This window comes from Trichechus manatus, unplaced genomic scaffold, assembly GCF_000243295.1.
Source record: "Trichechus manatus latirostris isolate Lorelei unplaced genomic scaffold, TriManLat1.0 scaffold00128, whole genome shotgun sequence".
NCBI classification, from domain to species: Eukaryota; Metazoa; Chordata; class Mammalia; order Sirenia; family Trichechidae; genus Trichechus; species Trichechus manatus.
Window position 1 is genome coordinate 8,001,345 of NW_004444064.1, and position 19,021 is coordinate 8,020,365.

At 51.5% G+C, this 19,021-nt stretch overlaps 1 protein-coding gene across 1 annotated transcript in view; it reads left to right on the forward strand.

Annotated features, from left to right (window-relative positions):
• The first annotated feature begins 46 nt into the window (after positions 1–46).
• The window catches only part of RIPK4 (receptor interacting serine/threonine kinase 4), a 33,067-nt gene continuing 14,092 nt past the window's right edge, over positions 47–19,021 (forward strand). Inside the window, exons 1-2 of the mRNA XM_004384874.1 lie at positions 47–228; positions 10,678–10,969. Coding sequence (XP_004384931.1) covers positions 47–228; positions 10,678–10,969 — 474 coding nt within the window. The remainder of the gene's footprint in view (positions 229–10,677; positions 10,970–19,021) is intronic.

The window sequence follows — 19,021 nt, forward strand, 5'->3', positions numbered from 1 at the left end:
CACCTGGGCGGCCGCGGCGGCACCAGGCGGCGGCTGGGGGCGCGCGATGGAGGCCGAGTGCGGGAGCTCGTGGGCCCTGGGGCTGCTGCGCACCTTCGAAGCGGGCGAGTTCGCGGGCTGGGAGAAGGTCGGCTCGGGCGGCTTCGGGCAGGTGTACAAGGTCCGCCACGTCCACTGGAAGACATGGCTCGCCATCAAGTGCTCGCCTAGCCTGCACGTCGACGACAGGTCAGCGGCCCGGGCGGGGCGGCGCAGGGGCTGGCGACAGGGGGGGCGTCTCCAAGGCCCGCTGCGGCCGGGCAGGGGCGCGGGGCTGGATTCCGGGGTTCTCCGGCACTCACCTGAGTTACCTGTGGAGCCACCTCCAGAGAAAAAAGCAGCGGCGTCAGCTCCACCGGCCCCGGCCAGGGGACAGAGGGAGGGGCTTGGTGAGCTTTGGGTTGGATTCGGCACGTCGGGGGTCCCGGCGCTCAGCATCTCCGGGGGCGCTGGGGTCGGGGGCGCCGCGTCGGTCCTCACCAAGAGCCGTTGGTGCTTTGTTCGGTTTTCCAGTCCCTGTTCCTAGTGTGGCTCTGGGAAACCCGGGCTCTCAGTGCGCCGGGGACTCGCGTCTCCGCCGCAGAGAACTGAGGCTTTTGCTGTCGCGGCCCGGAACCGGCCTGCGCGCTGCGGTCTGGCCGGCCTTGGGACAATTGCAGTGTGGGATGTGGGCTTTACTTAGCTCCGTGCGCTCACGTAGTAATTTACGCTGGAGCACAAATTGCTGTAAGGCGGTAATTATTTCGGTCGGAAGCTCTGGCTTGGCACGGGCGCGCCTCTTTCGCGCCCGGGCGCGCGCGTTGAGGCTGCGGGGTTCGGGCCTGCCGGGGCTGGGCAGGGGGCCGGGGCCGGCCGGGCGCTTTCCCTCCGCACACTCTCTTTTTCTGCCGGGGCTGGGGAGGGGGCCGGCCGCCGCCTTGCACTAACCTGCTTTGTGGCCATGCCATGGGGCCACCCAGCGCCAATTACCTCGTCCCAAAACCAGAACGGAACTGTGCCTCACACTTCCCTCCGCAAAAGTGCTCAATTTAATGAGGACAATTACTGGGACGCAGAGCCGTTCCCTGTTAAATTCGGTGGGTCGGTTGTGGATGCGCGTAATTTCAGGGGTGGGGAGGGGAGAGGAGGGACTTGAAAATCAACTTTTTTTTTTTTTTCAGATTTCACAATTTATTGTTGAGTTGTAATATTTACATGTAAGCTTCAAGTTAGCACACTGGTTTTGCTTATCCTTTAATGAACTTTGTATTCTACCTGGAAGTTATTTCTATTTGTATTCAGCTGCTGGCTTTTTGCTGTCAGCCTCCAACCCAGTGATTCCTGGGAACTTTCGTGGAGTGGTGACAAGTATCCTAGAAATACCACTAGCTCAGATGCAACGCTTGTTGAGGCTCTGCAGACTCTAACTTACTGCTGCTGGTCCTGGGAATTTCTTAGGCCAGGAAGGGGCGCTGTGGTTATTTTGATGAAATCCCAAACCCTTTGAATTCCAGCCCAGTGGTTAGATTCTGGAAGGCAGGACCTGCTCCTAGGGGCATTTTTGTGCTCTTGGGGACCGCTGCCTGATGGAGTCTCTAGTGGAGTGAGCTTTGCTCGTTGGTGAAAGCTTTTACATGATTTCTTGTATTGGAAGGGCAGCGCACACAGCTCTCCTCCAGGCTGACTCATTAGCCGTAACCCTAGAATCTTCTGTTATTTTCAATGACCAGCCCCTGGTTTCTTGGGTGGCCAACTTGGAAAGTAGGGTTTCTCTGCTTGAGGCGGGCCACTTAGGCTATTGCATTGCCGGTTGGAACAGTGTTTTGTCCTTTTCCTGGAAGCCTTTCCTGCCCTGCCCCAACCAGGCAGGTGGTGGCTTGCACTGGGTGGCAATGGCGAGGTCAACATCGCCCAGCAGGAAGCACCTCACCTGCAGGTTGCTGGGCAAGGCAGAATGGATTGGAGGTTTTTGCATTTGTAGCGATGGCTGGTTTCTTTGATTGAGAAGATGGTCACACGCCTGCTCTTTTTAAAGAAGGCGACTCCTTTGGGTTCATTGACTGTGTTGGGCTTGTGGTTCTGGTTAGGAATTTGTGTCAGTCCCGCTATGGTGGGAGTCCCCAGGTGGCAGAAATGGTTAAACGCTCGACTACTAGCAGAGAGGTTGACAGTTTAAACCGACCCCGGAGGTGCCTCAGAAGACGGGCCTGGTGATCTGCTTCCGAAAGGTCACAGCCTTGAAAACCCTATGGAGCAGTTCTCCTCTGCACACATGGGGTCGCCGTGGGTCGTAATCGACTCGACGGGGACTAATGACAGCAACTGCTATGGTGCGGCGGGAGCTGGTTCCAGTCCGTCTTGCCCAGTTGCATATAAACTTTGTGATGGTCACTGAGTCCTGCTCACTTTGTGGCAGGTCGTCCCTAGTGCTGATTTGATGAGCTGCTTCCCAACCCCACCCCACAATTTGCAAGGAGTTTCCTGGAGTGTGGAAGAGGATTTTCTGTGTGCCCCCAGTCCTGTGCCCCTGCCCAGCTAAGTCTGTCTCCCCTGATGGAGAAACTGCACCCCTCACCCCTGCTGAGGCTCTGTCCTCCAAAGTGATACAAGAGATCAGAAGTCATTATGACTCTTCCATTTGTTACATAGGGACCCACCACAGGTGCTGGGCGAGCTGGCATCTGTTCCTCGGCAGGGCTGCTTGTCCTTCAGGGCGGGCTGGGGTCTCCTGGCTCCCCGCTCTGCCCTGGCTCCAGCCTGGTGCCCCGCCTGTATAGCAGGCCCTGATCCCCAGCACTCATTCCGGGGTCCTCATGGGAGCGGGCGTTTCTGTGCAGGAAAGGTCAGGGCTGCCAAAACACCTGCCCAGGGGACCGTGAGGTAATCCTCAGTGACCCCCCTCCACCCCACGTTTATCCAGGTTTCCCCATTCCCGGGCGCCTTATGCCCCTTGGTGGCCTCGGGAGGGCCTTGTCTCCAGTGGCTTTGGGGAGGTCTCTGGCCTCCCTGGCTGGCCCTCATTACGGGTCACGGGGACTGGGCTGCAGGCTCGGGGTTGGCTCCTGTTACTAGGCAGAAGAGAAAAGTGAGCCCAAGGGCCCCGTTTCTCCCCGCCCAGCCCGGCGTGAGAGAGGAAGCCCGAGGAGCAATAACAAAGCAGCAGCTAGCGGCGTTTGCAGTCGGCGGCTAGTCGGGGCGAGCCCGAGCAGACCCCGCATTCGTAACTGCAGCGTTGTCAATTGGACAAGCCCGCTGCTTGTTAGTTTTAAACACAGCAGTGTGGGAACCCCTCCGCGTGCCCTGGGAACGTAATTGGATTGGCACGGAGCAGAAAGCCGGAGCCGAGAGGCATCAGCTAACAAAATGATTAAAACATTGTTCCCTGTTGCCTTTTCCCAAAGGTGGTTCCCCAGCTGTCTTCTTCGGAGGAGCTCTTTGTCACCTGAGCGCCTTTCACACACCCCATGCTTTTTTTCCCTCGGCCCGCAGTTTACCTGTGCACCAGGTGTGCCCCAGGGCCCGCTTCTTTTCCCCTTTCCAAGGTAAATGGTTCTAGAGAGGGAAATCGCGGCTTCCCCTCGACATCCTCTGGTCTCCGGCATTTCCATGTGAGCCCAGAGGAGACCTTGTGGTGTCTTGAGAAAGTATCATTTGGAAATGGTCGGTATGATGATAATTTTGATCCTTCTCCTCTGATACCCTCCTGGGCGTTTTAGGCCAGCCCTAAGCGAGGAGAAAAGGGAACTCACGTAGATGCTATTACCAACCAACCAACCCAGTTGTCATCGAGTTGATTCATGAACAGTGGAATCCCAAGCCGGGGTCCTGCTAGTGGCCGGAGACTTGCTCTCTCGCATCAAGAAGGGCCCTGGGGGAGCTTCAGGAACTTTCTTGCCCGGAAACAGTATTAGGAACCATTTCCCCCAACATCAAAGGAGAAGAGGTTTTCAAAATGGTTGTGGAAGAGAAACATGACGTTATCCTCCTGAATTCTGCCTAATTGCGTATACGCCTGTAACAAGTCACAGCTGTTAATGTTGTGCTTTAGTTAAGACTGATGTCAGCAGGTGCTGATGGCTGAAAATGGGCATTTCAGTGTTAACAGTAGAAAATGCAGTTCAGTGATGATGTGATTAGGACAAGACTTGGCACCGGGGTGTTTGTTTGGGGTGTTCCCCGGCCCCCCACCCCCAGCACTAAAGCTCCGGTTCTTAATAGTAGACATAATAATAAGGAGCCCTGGTGGCACAGTGGTTAAGCGCTCAGCTGCTAACCAAAATGTCGGTGGTTTGAACCCCCCCCCCCAGTGGCTCTGCAGGAGAAAAGACCTGACGATCTGTTTCCATAAAGATTCCAATTATCCATTGCCATTGAGTCAATTCCAACTCATAGCGACCCTATAGGACAGAGTAGAACTGCCCCACAGCGTTTCCAAGGAGCAGCTGGTGGATTCGAACTGCTGACCTTTTGGTTAGCAGCTGTAGCTCTTAACCACTACGCCACCAGGATTTTCCCATAAAGATTACAGCCTAGAAAACCCTATGGGACTTTCTCCTTTGTCCTATAGGGTGGCTACGTGGCACACCACAACAACCAAAACCAAAGCAAGCCCATTGCTGCTGAGTTGATTCTGACTCATAGCGACCCTATAGGACAGAGTAGAACTGCCCCACAGCGTTTCCAAGGAGCAGCTGGTGGATTCGAACTGCTGACCTTTTGGTTAGCAGCTGTAGCTCTTAACCACTGCACCACCAAGTAGTAAATCTACAGTTCCTTTTGTGTGGTCCCCGTCACAAGCCAGAAACACTGTGTAGAGGAAGAAAAGGTTTTCTAAAAATATGATTGCCCCTTGACAAACAGTTGTTTCTTCTTGTGCTCTCACCACTTTATGAATTCTTCATTGGAAATGTCTTTTCTTGCTGTTCCCCTAGCACCTGAGCGCTGAGAGACCCATTTTAGGCTCATTGAATTGCAAATGCTGCCAGGGACATCCCATCTGAAAGGGCTGTGGCTTCCTGAAGCCAGGGAGGGCCCCTGGGCGTGTTTCTCCAGCGACTGAAGAATGAGGCTGAAAGGACAGGGTCAGTTGTTTGGATTTGGCTCACCAAAAAAAAAAAAAAAACCAAACCCCTTGCCATCTAGAAGAGGTGATCTGCAGCCTTCCTTGTCACTGTTGTTACAGAAACCAAAAACCAAACCTATTGTCGAGTCCATTCTGACTCATAGCAACCCTGTAGGACAGACTAGAACTGCCCCATAGTGTTTCCACGGAGTGGCTGGTGGATTCGAACTGCCGAACTTTTGGTTAGCAGCTGAGCTCGTAACCACCAGGCCTCCGGATTTGGGCTCAGTGGTGACTGAATATGGAATTTCACGACAGGGATTTTTTTTGGTGGTGTGGGGGGGGGTGGTACAAATGATTAACACATCTGGCTACTAGCTGAAAGGTTGGAGGTTCAGTCCGCCCAGAGGTGCCTCTGAAGAAAGGCCTGGCAGTCTGCTTCTGAAAAACCAGCTATTGAAAACACTGTGGAGCACAGTTGTTCTGACCAACATGGGGTTGCCGTGAGTCAGAGGCGACTCGATGGCACCTGGTTTTTTTGACTGACTAATAAACACACTGAGAACACGCCGGCCATTCTGAACCGAAGTCAACACTGGTAGACGAGGGCGCCCCCGCTAATCCACTCCCAGGTAGGGTGCATCCATTGTTCCTGTGAACCTCCCGCCATGTGCCAGGGACCCCTCCACCAGAACCTGGGGGAGACACGGGCCCCCCAAGGCCTGTCTGCCTAGGTCTGACTGAGCCTTCAAGAAGAGACAGCATTGTCCCTGAAGAAAGTGACTTGTTTTCCAGGAGAGTTGATTTTCTGGAAGAGGTGCTCTGCAGTGCTTGGTCCCCGGAACGGGGACGCCCCACTCTTCTCCCTTGAGGCTGCTGTGCAAAGCCTGCTTGCACTGGCACCTTGTCAGGCTGGGATCAGCTTTCAGGTGCAAACCAGCGGGGTGTGTGTGTGTTTAATAAGGTAAATGACGTCTCTGGATAGGGTCGCAAGGAGTCGGAGTTGATCAGCTCAAAGGCAGTGGGTTTGGTTTTTGGTTTGGTTCTGTGGAAAGGGCCCGGGGCAGGGGAGGGAGTGAGAACTTGGTGAACCAGCTGCAGAGGGCCGAGTGATGTGCTGCCAGCGCTGCCTGCCGGGAGTCTCCAGTGAGCTCAGCAGTCAGAAGTCACCTGGGTTTTATGTATTCAGCCCTTTGGGCAGATGTAAGAAACACTTTACTTGCACAGTGGCTCAGAGATTCCACTTACCTAAGATACTGCATCTTAATGTAATTGATTTTGTTGTCAAAATACTGTTTGTGATCAGACAGACTTGGCTTTGAGGGGGCACTCTCAGAAGGTTGAAAGTGGGAGGTGCTCTTGTCAGTGGCCACGTGCATTGTCAGCCCCACAAGCCCAAGGACATGGTGGGGGGGGATATCCTGCACTGCTTCGTGCTGGAAGTGCATCTCCTGAATCCCACCAAAAGACATGTCAGTGCTACCTGGGGCAGGGCCCCTCAGAGGAGCACCTGCGCTGGTGTGGGCAGGGTTGGCCAGCTGGCGACTTTTTAAAAGAAAATATAAGCAGTAGGGCACGAATAGAAATCCTGAAGCTGATTCTTCATGAAATATACAACAGAAAGCAGCATCCAGTTAAAGGGGCAGTGCAGCTTCTTAGCCCGGGTGTTTTCCCAGGAGGAGAGGAAAGGGGAGGTGTCTCTTTCTTTCTCCTCCTCGAGTGACTGATTTTATTTTAAAAGATGCTTGAGGTGGGTGCCCAGCCCTTTGCCTTCTTTGTCTTCAGATGCCCGTTAGACTGGAGTGGGATTGGGAGTCCCACCAGCCTGGCGGAGGGTTGGTCACTGTGCCTGGGCTGGTCCCACATCCGGCCCTGTGCGAAGGCTGCAGGGGTGGAGGCGGAGGGCTGGTCCTCCGGCTCCTGGAGTTTCCCCCTGAAGCGGGGAGCAGCTGATGATTTCCTGCCTGGCAGAGGGTGAGCCCTTTGGCCCAGGCCTGCTGGGGGCCCTTCCTGAGAACCCCCACAGCTGGCTTATGCTCTCCTGTAGAGGCCTTGCTTCCCATTCATCCCTCACGTCACTGGGGGGCTCAAAGAGCAAGGTGTGCAGAAATCGGTTTAGCTTCACTCCTAGTGTTCGGTTCAGTGGGCTTCTTGGCCCCCTGAGCATGCTCAAACAGGACTCTTGACTCTCCCGCCCCCTGCTCCTCCTGCGGGGTCCCCACTCCCATAGTTGGCCCCCACCACTGCCCCAGCTCTCAGTGGGCACCCAGGAGCGTCCTTACTGCCTTGCCTGTCACATCCAGTCCTCATCCGGGCCCGTCGCTTCTCCATCCCGAGTATGTCAGGCATCTGCCAGCTTCCTCTTGCTCCACTTCGGCAGCCACGCCTCAGGCCCACCATGACCCCTGGACCCTCGTAGGCAGGAGTCCCTCCAGGTGCCCCTTCTCTTTCCAGTGCCCCTGCCCCCCACTCACTGTCCACGTACAGCAGCCCAAACTCACGTTTGAACGGATCATCGCTGCTTGGAAACCATTAGGCAGGACCAAAGCCCAAGTGCTCCCGTGGCCTGTGAGGTCCTGCGGGGCCTGACCCTGTCCCCACCACTCTGATAACCTTTGGGTCCTCCAGGCAGCTGGCCCTTTGCCTCCTCCGGCCCTGGCATGTGCTGCCCGCTCTGCTGGGAACTCAGCCCCCATGTCCCCTCCTTCACCTGTGCCCCCCTCGCCCGCGCCCCCCTCACCTCTGCCTCCTGGGCAGGTTCTCAGCTTCTTGGAGGCTTCCTCGTAGACCCCTTTCTTGCATTCCTTTCCCCAGTCTAAATTAGTGTCCCCCCTTTATTGTCTCAACTGCACCCCCACCCCCATACTTTTCCTTCAAAGTACTTAGATTTTCTAACTTCACTTTTTTTGTGGGTGTAATTATCCATCTTCTGGGTAGCCCTGGTGGTGCAGCAGTTCAGTGCTCAGCTGCTAACCAAACGGTTGGTGGTTCATACCCACCCGGTGGCTCGGTGGGAGAAAGACCTGGCAATCTGCTTCCATAAAGATTACAGCCAAAAAGAAATGCTATGGGGCAGTTCTACTCGGTCACGTGGGGTCCTGTGAGTCGGAATCAACTCCATGGTACCTAACACCAACGCCTGTCTTCTCGAGAAGGTAAACCTAAGGGAGGCAGGGTGGAGTCTCTTGTCATGGACCCTAACGTGGAGGAGGTACTCTGTAAATACTTTCCATAAATTAACTTTAATTAGAAATAGTTTAAAATAAATGTAGACTGAAAAAAAAAAAGAAAAAGAAAAGAAAGGCAGACTAAGTGTTGGGATTACTTGAGTGGGTGATTCAGCCCGTGGTGGTTTATTGCAAATGCAGCTGAAAATGCATCTCTGCCAAGCGTTTTCAAACTCTGCGCTGTTGACATTGGGGGCCAGATCGTTCTTCGTCCTGGGGTTATCTTGTGCACTGTAGGATACTTAGCAGTGTCGCTGGCCTCCACCCACCAGATGCCAGTAGTCCCCCCAAGCTGTGACAACCAAAATGTCTTCAGGCATTAAAGTCACCCTAGTTGAGACCCACTGGTCTATACCCTGGAGTCCGCCGCCTGGGTCACCGACAGCCCCGGGCGTGTGTGCACCTGTGACCCATTCACAGCTGTAGGACTTGGACTCAGGTGATCAGAGAGGCTAAAGGTCTCCAGGTGCCTGGTGCCTGCATGGGAATTTCCTGGCAAGAGCTCAGCACAGCCAGAGCCTCGGGGCTGCAGCTCTTGGTAGCCAGTATCCTTTAGCGGGAGTCCCTGGGTGGAGCAGAGCAGGTGGTTAACATGTTCGGCTGCTAACCGGAAGATTGGAGGTTGAAGTCCACTCAGAGGTGCCTTGGAAGAAAGGCATGGTGATCTACTTCCAAAAAAATCAGCCACTGAAGACCTTATGGAACACAGGTCTATGCACACGGGGTCGCCATGAGTCGGGATTGAGTGGATGGCAGCTGTCACTGGCCTCGTGCAGGGACTTCACCTTGCCTCCTGTCCTCCTTCCCTGGGACATTTTTTCATAACCTTAAGGGAAGCCTGGGAGCATGCTCTAGTCTCAGGTGGAGGTCAAACCAATAAGAAACAATCTTGCCTGGGTGGCCCAGTTCTGGATTCTCCAGCAGGCTAGGAGGTTGGAGCAGGTGCGGCTGAGTGGCTTCCTAGCGGCTGCTGCAAGGTTAACACTGGGAGTGACATTTGCCACAAAGCAGCAGGCAGCGTCCGGGAGGAGCGGGATGGGAACCAAGCTGTGACAGGCCTTGTGCTGAACCCTGCGTTCTGAACGAATCTCCTGGAGGCCACCTCGCCTGCTGCCTGCATGGCCTGTGCACAGATGTTCCTCAGCCCTCAGCTCCAGTAGGTCTGTGCCGCTGCAGGTGAGATTCTGGAAGTTTCCCTCAGAGGAAGTTATTAGAAAGCAGATTGCCTGGCCCCAACAGAACCAGTTTCCCAAGGAGTGGGGCCTGGAGATCTGCATTTCAGAGAGCTCCCCTGGTGATTTCTACTCTGCGTGCAGGTTTGGGAGCTGCTGACCTAGTTTGTACGTGACCAGAACGTGCCCTCATGGAGTCCAGCCTTTTTCCCGAGCACACTCTGAGACTCCTGACCTGTAATGCTAACACAGACCATTGCCCTGGGATTTTAGTCTGCATATACAAGGGTTGGAAACACTGGGGGTGTGGTGGTTAAGTGCTGCGGCTGCTATCCAACAGGTCAGCAGTTTGAATCCACTAGGCACTCCTTGGAAACTCTATGGGGCAGTTCTACTCTGTCCTATAGGGTTGCTATGAGTCAGAATCGACAGCAACGGTTTTGGTTTTTTTGATACACACAGATTGTACCAGAGAAGAGGTCTTAGACCAGGGGCCGGCAAACTTTTTCTGTGAAGGGCCAGAGAGCAAATATTTTACTCTGCCGCAGCTTCTTAACTGCTGTTGTGGTGTAAAACAGGCACAGACAATACACAAATGAGGGGGAGTTGCTATGTTACCAATAAAACTTTATTTACAAGAACAGGTGGCAGGCTGGACTTGGCCCTCCAAGTGTAGTTTGCAGACCCATGCTTTAGACTCATGGTGTTCTATTAAATTAAGTGTGTGGTTGAATTCAGGAATAACTAGGCTGGCCGAAGTGTTGGGTTTAAACAAAGAAAGGGAGTTGGGTTCCTGGGATAGGCAATTAGTTACAGCTTTTAGTTGGAACCTCATCCTGAGAGAAGGGATTGTTGGCATTAACCTCCTGACTCTGAGACCCATAGTGTTTGCTGTGGCTCTGTGCTACCTGTAGGTGTTCAAATAATTAGGAGTTCTGTCCTCATTGGCAGTGACTTCGTGATGCAGAGGTGTGTTTGAATAGCCGTAGGACTGCAGACGTTGGAAGGGCCTGGAATTGGCTTATGTGACATTAATGTGAGCTCTGCGTGTGTGTGTGTGTGTGTGCGCGCGCTCGCCCACATGTGCATGTACCCTTGTCATTTTCTCAGCCTTCTGAGCTGGTTGTCGCTAGGCTGGGGAGCTTCATTCTGTGGGGTGTGACCATTGCATGCTCTTCACGTCTCTGAACTTTTTCAGGGAACGCCTGGAACTCCTGGAAGAAGCCAAGAAGATGGAGATGGCTAAGTTTCGTTACATTTTGCCGGTGTACGGCATATGCCGAGAGCCCGTCGGCCTCGTCATGGAGTACATGGAGACAGGCTCGCTGGAAAAACTGCTGGCCTCGGAGCCGCTCCCGTGGGAGCTGCGTTTCCGCATCATCCATGAGACGGCGGTGGGCATGAATTTCCTACACTGCATGGCACCGCCGCTTCTTCACCTGGACCTCAAGCCCGCCAACATCCTGCTGGACGCCCACTACCATGTCAAGGTGGGGGCTTGCCCGGGCCGGGCGGGGGTAAGGTGGCTGAGTGGGGGCCAGAGTGCTGGGTACTTTAAGGGCACAGGGCAGATCCACCTCCAGGTTAATGCCGCTGAGAAATGGAGCCTTAAATTCTGTTAAAAAGCCAGTTGCCATGAAGCCGGCACTGACTCATGGAACCTCGTGTGCGTGTCAGAAACGAACTACACTCAATAGGATTTTCAATGGCTGATTTTTTGGATGTATATCACCAGGCCTTTCTTCCAAGGTACCTGGGGGTGGATTCAAACCTCCAACCTTTTGATTAGTAGCTGAGTGCTTAGCCTTTCATGCCACCAAGGGACTCCGTTTAAATTCTGTACAAAGGCAGAAAAGTACATTTTTCTTCTTAGAGGAAAGAACTTTAAACAGATGCCTTTCTCGGCGTAAGATATCTAGTAATCCCTAACCTTGTTGCATTTGATGTAAACAGCACAAAAATGTGTAGTTAGAAAATGGACCCTTATGAATACAAGGGTCATTGCTTCAAATCCTGGCACATGAGTATCTTAGTCATCGAGTGCTGCTCTAACAGAAATACCACAAGCGGATGGCTTTAACAAAGAGAAGTTTATTCTCTCACAGTCCAGTAGGCTACAAGTCCAAATTCAGGGCATCAGCTCCAAGAGAAGGCTTTCTCTCTCTGTCGGCTCTGGAGGAAGGTCCTTGTGATGTATCAGTCTTCCCTTGGTCTGGGAGCAACTCAGCTCAGGAACCTCAGGTCCAAAGGACAAACTGCTCCTGGCACTGCTTTCTTGGTGGTATGAGGTTCCCATGTGTCTCTGCTCACTTCTCTCTTTTATATCTCAAAAGAGATTGGCTTAAGACACTATCTAATCTTGTAGACCTCATCAGTATAACTGCCGCTAATCCATCTTATTACATCATGGTGATAGAGTTTATGACGCCTAAGAGAATCACATCAGAAATTCAAAATGGTAGACAATCATACAATACTAGGAATCATGACCCAGCCAAATTGCTACACACATTTTGGGCGGGGGGCATAATTCAATCTATGACACTGACTGAATTCTGGGCATCCTGGAGAAACAGATACGGATTCTGGTCTTCATGATTAGTTCCTGTTGGGTCAACTGCAACTCATGGTAACCCCACGAGTGTCCAAGGAGAGCTGTGCTTCATGGGGTTTTCAGTGGCTGATTTTTTGGAAGTAGATCACCAGGCATTTCTTCTGAGGCACCTCTGGGTGAACTTGAACTTCCAATCTTTCAGTGAGCAGCTGAGTGCTTAACCGTTTTCACCCCTTAGGGACTCCAGTTTTAATGAAGGTCTTAGGAAATCAGGGTTAGAAATCAGACTGTGGGTCAGACATCTCCATATGAGACCTTTGGTTTCAAGGTTTAGGGATGTATTTCCCACGAGTGGTTTCAGGGGCTGGTGGTGGGTGGGAATGTGGGACTCTCCGAAGTGGAGGCTGCAGAGTGTCGTGGGAAGAGGGGGCTTGTTTGACCCTCTCCCCCTATGTGGTGGAGCCCTGGTGGTGCAGTGGTTTAGAGCTACGGCTACAAAACTCAAAAGATTGGCAGTTCAAATCCACCAGCCACTCCTTGGAAACCCTATGAGGCAGTTCTGCTCTGTCCTGTAGGGTTGCTGTGAGTCAGAATCAACTTGAAGGAGGGTGTGGAGAGCTGGAATATAGTAGTGATGCAAGGCCTATGAGTTTGCTTTTTTGGGATGTTTATAAAACATAGAAAAAGTATGAGGGATAATGCAGCTTAAAACCAGGTACCAACCACCCAGAATCGACAGTTGCATTGTCTTTTTTGCTTGGAAGCTGTGTTTCTTTGACCATGTTTCTCCTTTTTTTTTTTCCCCCTCAGATTTTCTTTCTTTTTCCGATTTGTTACTTTTTTAATTTTTTTTTATTGTACCTTAGGTGAAGGTTTACAGAACAAATAGTTTCTCATTAAACAGTCAGTACACATACTGTTTTATGACATTGGTCAACAACCCCACGACATGTCAACCCTCTCCCTTCTCAACCTCTTTTTTTTTTTTTTTTTTGGTGAAAATGTACATAGCCAAAGATACACCATTTCAAAAATTTCTACATGCGCAGTTCAGTGACATCGATTACGTTCTTCCAGTTGTGCTGCTATTCTCACTTTAGATGAAGGTTTACAGAATAAAATAGTTTCTCATTAAACGGTTAGTGCACACGTTGGCCTATGACAATGGTTAACAACCCCACGACATGTCAACACTGTCCTTACTCAACCTTGGGTTCCCTATCACCAGCTTTCCTGTGAACAGGTTTCTCCTTTGGAGGAAACTTTGTGTCCAAGCTTGTACTGTCATCTGTGCCCGTGGTGGCCTGTACCGGGGCCTCCCTCCCACAGTGACATCCATACTTCTCGAGATACTCGGGGTCATGTGCTGGGCCACACCATTGCGTATTGCATCACCCCCGACTCAGTGAACATGATGACCTGAAGCCTGCCTAGCTTATTTGGGGGAGCCGACAGAGGCGTTTGCTGGTGTGCTCTGATCGCTTTAACCTTGCTAGTTGCAAAGTACTTGTGGGACACCTCTGCGGGGCTGAGGGCCAGAGGGACCTGGGTCCAGTGTCCAGTGTCCAGCCCTGCCCTTCCTTAATTTGGGCCTCGGTTTGCTCACCTGTGAAACGAGGGTGGGGCCAGAAGAGAGATTGCACGTGGGCTGTGCACGGCTGCCTGCCCCGCTCACAGACTGCACTCCCTCACTGCTCTCCTGCTGAGCCGTGGCGGGCAGTGGGCAAGTCGGTTTTCACTTCGCACAGTAAGTGTCAACTGCCCCTAACTAGTTATTTCTGAATAATAGGATACTAGCTAGAAGATGGGCCATGTCGTCCTTAGCGGCCGTTGAGTCAGTCCCCAACTTAGGGCAGCCCCACACCCAACGGAACAAACCACTGCCCCGTCCTGCGCCATCCCCATGATTGGTTGCACTGGGACCATTATGATCCGTAGAGTTTTCATTGGCTGATTTTTAGAAGTAGATGGCCAGGCCTTTCTTCCTAGTCCATCTTAGCCTAGACCCTCTGCTGAAACCTGTTCAGCGTCATAGCAACACAGAAGCCTCCTCTGACAGATGGGTGGTGGCTGCACGTGGGGTGCACTGCTGGGAATTGAATCTGCACCTCCCACATGGGAGGCGAGGATTCTGCCACTGAACCACCAATGCCTGATACCAAAAACGAAACCCACTGCTGTCAAGTCGATTCCGACTCATAGCGACCCTATAGGACAGAGTGGAACTGCCCCATAGGGTTTCCAAGGCTGTAAATCTTTATAGAAGCAGACCGCCATATCTTTCTCCTGCAGAGTGGCTGGTGGGTTTCAACCACTGACCTTTTGGTTAACAGCCGAGCGCCTTAACCACTGTACCACCAGGGCTTCTTAATGTCTTAGAAAAACCAAAAAACCAAACCCATTGCTGTCGAGTCGATTCCGACTCATAGCGATCCTATAAGGCAAAGTAGAACTGCCCGTAGAGTTTCCAAGGAGCGCCTGGTGGATTCGAACTGCTGACCTCTTGGTTAGCAGCGGAACTCTTAACCACTGCACCACCAGGGTTTCGATGCCTTATAGTAGGCACTTAATACTTGCACGCTAAGGAAATGAGTGCTGTTCTCTTCTGAGAAGCCAAGGACTTGCTTTCCTTGTAGGCAGTTCCGACATTGATTCTTCAATGCTTTCTATTCCCCTCTCCTTATAAGCATCTGAGTTTGCAGGCCTGCTGGCTTTACGGCAGTTTTAACTAGTGGGTGAAGAGTCCAGAAAGAATGGAACGATGCGTTAATAAAGAGCTTAGAGTGGCTCTGAGGAGAGTAGGATACAGATTTCATGGGGGCCGTTTTCCTGACAGAGCATTTGATGGGAAGTGGAGTGATACTGTGTCCCATGCTGTCACCCCTGGCAGGGCTGGGACACCGAGCCCCCTCCTCCCTGAGGGCCTCGTCCCCAAATGCCTGGGGGGTGGGTGCTCTGTGTGACTCCCTTGTTAATCAGGCGTGTTAGTCACCATCACAGAAACCCCAAAACAAACAGAAAAATGTATTTACATAACATGTTTCTTTTGTTCTTAAAATAGCTAATGGGGCGTGTACAGGGCAGCTGAGTGCGGGTTTGAGGTTTTGAGTGTCAGCTCGTTTGTTCCTGAGGACATAGTTTGAAAGCTTTGCATTTATTTGCCATTGGGCGGTATCCAGTGGGCAATTATTTGAAGCAGTTAAACTTTAATGTAGAATCTTCAAATAAGGTCGTAGGTGCCATTCCAGCCACTGGCCTTGTGCCCCTCATATACGACCTTCTTCTATAGGCAATGGAGTCCCTGAATGGTGCCAGTGGTTAATGAGCTAGGCTGCTAACTGAAAGGTTGAAGATTCAAGTCTACCCAAAGGTTCCTCAGAAGAAAAGCCTGGTGATCTACTTCTGAAAAATCAGCCCCTGAAAGCCCTGTGGAGCATGGTTGTACTCTGTGACACATGGGGGTTGCCAAGAGTTGGAACCAACTTGACGGCAGTTGGTCCTGATACACGCTGTTAGAAAGAGCTGAATTTTGCAACAGCCACCTATTTCACGAAGTTCAAAGTGTTTGTGTAATCAGTAGCGTAAATGTGTAAACACATTTCAAGTTAAAAATGAAATGACTTGGTTTAAAATTACAGGCTGTACTTACATATCCAGTTTGTCCAGAACAGACTGTGTTCAAAGGAATACACGAGGGAATGTTCTGTTGTGGGTTAAAAGACGCCTCCCTCTATAAGGATGCACAGCCCAAACTGTCCTCTTAATTAATCTAGTCTGGTTTGACTCAGAAGTCGAGGCGACCACGTACTTGGGAATACTGTTTAGCACTGCGCTCTCAGTCACAGTGAGTCAGATGTGTATGTGAAGGTGCGTCTGTGAATTATAGTTGATGTTGAAAGTGATTGTGACGGTGAGGATCCATGTGGGGAGGGAGACAGGCCGCCATGAGGCAGGACAAGTGGGAAATGTTGGAGGCCCCTAGGTGGCGTGAACAGTTTGCACACTGGTGGTGCAGTGGTCAAGAGCTACAGCAAGCTGTGGCTGCTAACCAAAAGGTCGGCAGTTTGAATCTACCAGCTGCTCTTTGGAAACGCTATGGGGCAGTTCTACTTTGTACTGTAGGTCTGTTACGAGTTAGAATCGACTCAGTGGATTTGGTTACTAACCTAAAGGTTGGCGGTTCGAACCCACGCAGCAGTGCCAAGGAAGAAAGATCTGGCGATCTTACATAAAGAAGCAGAAATTCCAGTGGAGCTCAGTTCTCTCTAACACGTGGGGTCACAATGAGTGGGAATCGAGTTGATGACAACGAGTATGGGGTCCATGTGGGGACAGAAGGGAAGAGACCCAGGAGAGGCTGGCGGCCATCAAGGAATTCTGAATTTTGGAGTTAGTGTTTTGATGCCAGAGATTTAATGTAGAATTTATGCTTTATTCCTTTTCACCAATTAGATTCTGAAGTGGCTGGGTAGATCTGAAAATGACAGAAATAAAAAGGCCACAAGTCAGGGGGAAGCTCTGGGCGCAACAATTCCTACATCACAGTCGGACATCATTTCTGCATTTATAGTTTTAAGCTGCTGATACATTTATATATATATATGTATATGTATGTATATATGTATATGTATATATGTATATATATATGTACATGTATATATACGTATATATGCAAACATACATGTATGTACATACATACACAAAAATCAGTAACCTGTTGTTGTTGAATCGATTCCAACTCATAGCAACTCTATAGGACGGAGTAGAACTGCCACGTAGGGTTTCCAAGGAGCAGCTGGTGGATTTAAACTGTGGACCTTTTGGTTAGCAGCCCGACGTTTAACCACTGCGTCCCCAGGGCCTCATATATGAACGGATATATAATTAACGTTTCGTGTAGAACTGCTCGGAGATAAAAATTTTGGTGTGTTAGTAAACCACCAGCAATGTAGACATGAACACTTTGGGAAAGAGGGCAGGGTTGGTGGCATTGTAGTATTCATTGTGACTTAAGAAGCTGGACCTGGAGACTCATTCTCTACAGTATAAAATGCTGTCCTCAGGTAAATAAAAAACAACAACAACCAAACCTGTTGCTGTTGAGTCGATCTGACTCATGGCAACCCTACAGGAGGGAGAACTGCCCCATAGAGTTTCCAAGGAGCACCTGGTGGATTCGAACTGCTAACCTTTTGGTTAGCAGCCGCAGCTCTTAACCACTACACCACCAGGGTTTCCTTCCTCAGGGAAGTTCACCCAGATGCCTCTGTGGCTTTTAACAACTCGAAAGAAGTGGCTGCTTTTTTTTTTTTTTAACTTAACCTTCCCGTTGGTAAACTTGTTTCGAGAGTTACAAGGCATCGTTTCCCAGCCTCTGGCTGCTTTGCGGATTGGCAGGATTGGGGGACAGTTTTGTTCTGGCGAATTAACAATTTGCTTACTAGACTGGAGAGAGGAGAGCGTTCTTTCAAGTGCTGTCGAGGCTTGAAGGCCACAGGACAGGCAGGAACTCGGGGGTCCAGAGCCGGCATCTGGTGCACCTGGGCCGCACCGCCTGCCCCCTCCTGGTTGCACGCGGAGGCCTGGCTGCAGAAATAGTGAGGCCCTGTCTTGCCGGCCTCCTTCCCATCTCCCCGCCAATGGGGCCGGGGATCCCTTGAAGGACCAAGTCACCGGTTATAAATCCTCCTGCCGTTCAGCTGGTGGTGACACCAGGCGCGTTGCTCACCTGGGCCCGCTGGCTCACCTGGGCACAGCCAGCGTGGAATCATGGCTGACTCAGCCCTGTTTCCGATCTCTCAGTAGGTGTGCTTGAGGAAGAGCTGAGAGTTAATTAAAAGGCTTAAAAAAATCCCTAAGCCTTGAAGGAGAACACAAAGGGGCCATTTTCCACGTGGACCGTGGTTCCCATTAATGTTACCGCGTTGTGGCTTAATCCCACACACAACGCTGAGCAACTTCAAAGGGGTCTGGTTCACACAGGAGAGGGGGAAGCCGGGAGCAAGGCTGGCGTGCCCCCAGGTGCTGCCAGGTGGGCTAGAGTCTGCAAAGTCTGTCCCTCGCCAGTCATGGGCTTAAGCGAGCTTTAAGGACGCCATAGATTCCCCGTTAGAGAAAGGGAGAGCCGTGGGTCCTGAGTCCTTGGTATCCTCCCAAGTAGGGGCACTGCGGACCGGGAAGGTGCTTTCAGATGGTCACTGGAATGCCACGTGGTGGGTGAAGTAGCCTAACAGTATTCTGGGTGGAGAACAGAAGGCCTAGTGAGGCTGTGTGGTTGGGATTTTGTTTGCTTTAAAGGGCTTCGAAGGTGTGCTTCCCTTTAAAAAACTTGCTTCTACTCGCCTGCCCTCCCTGCGCCCGATTGCGTAGGCGGATCGCCCTGGCAGGCCAGCCCGGCTCTTCGTGTGTCCGCTCTGGGCCGGCACAGTCTGCAGCCTGCTTTCCCCTCTCCTACCCAGGCTGCCGTCCCTGGGTGGCTGAAACGGTTGGTACTTGATACTAACCTAAAGGTTGGCAGTTCAAACCTACCCAGCGGGCCTGCGGGAGAAAGGCCAGGCTATCTGCTTCTGTAAAGATTACAACCACTGACCACAGAGTGTATGATTCCATGAATAGCAGATGTCTGAAATAGGCAAGTCTATAGAGATAGGAAGTAGATTAGTGGTTGCCGGGGGTGGCGGTGTCGGGGAATGAGGAGTGACTGCTAATGGGTACAGGGTTTCTTTTTGGAGAGTTGAAAATATTCTAAAGTTAGATCGCAATGAAAGTCGTACAGGACTGTGGAGATACCAAAACCACGGGGCTGTGCTCTTTAAAATAGTGAATTTAATGGTATGTGAATTGTATCTCATTAAAAGAAAGAAGGGGTAAAATGTTTAAATTAAAAAAAAGCTTGCGGCTATTGAAAACCCTATGGAGCACAGTGGCTGTGCCCTGTAACACACAGGTGCCGTAAGTCGGAGTCAACTTGATGGCAGCGGGATTTTTT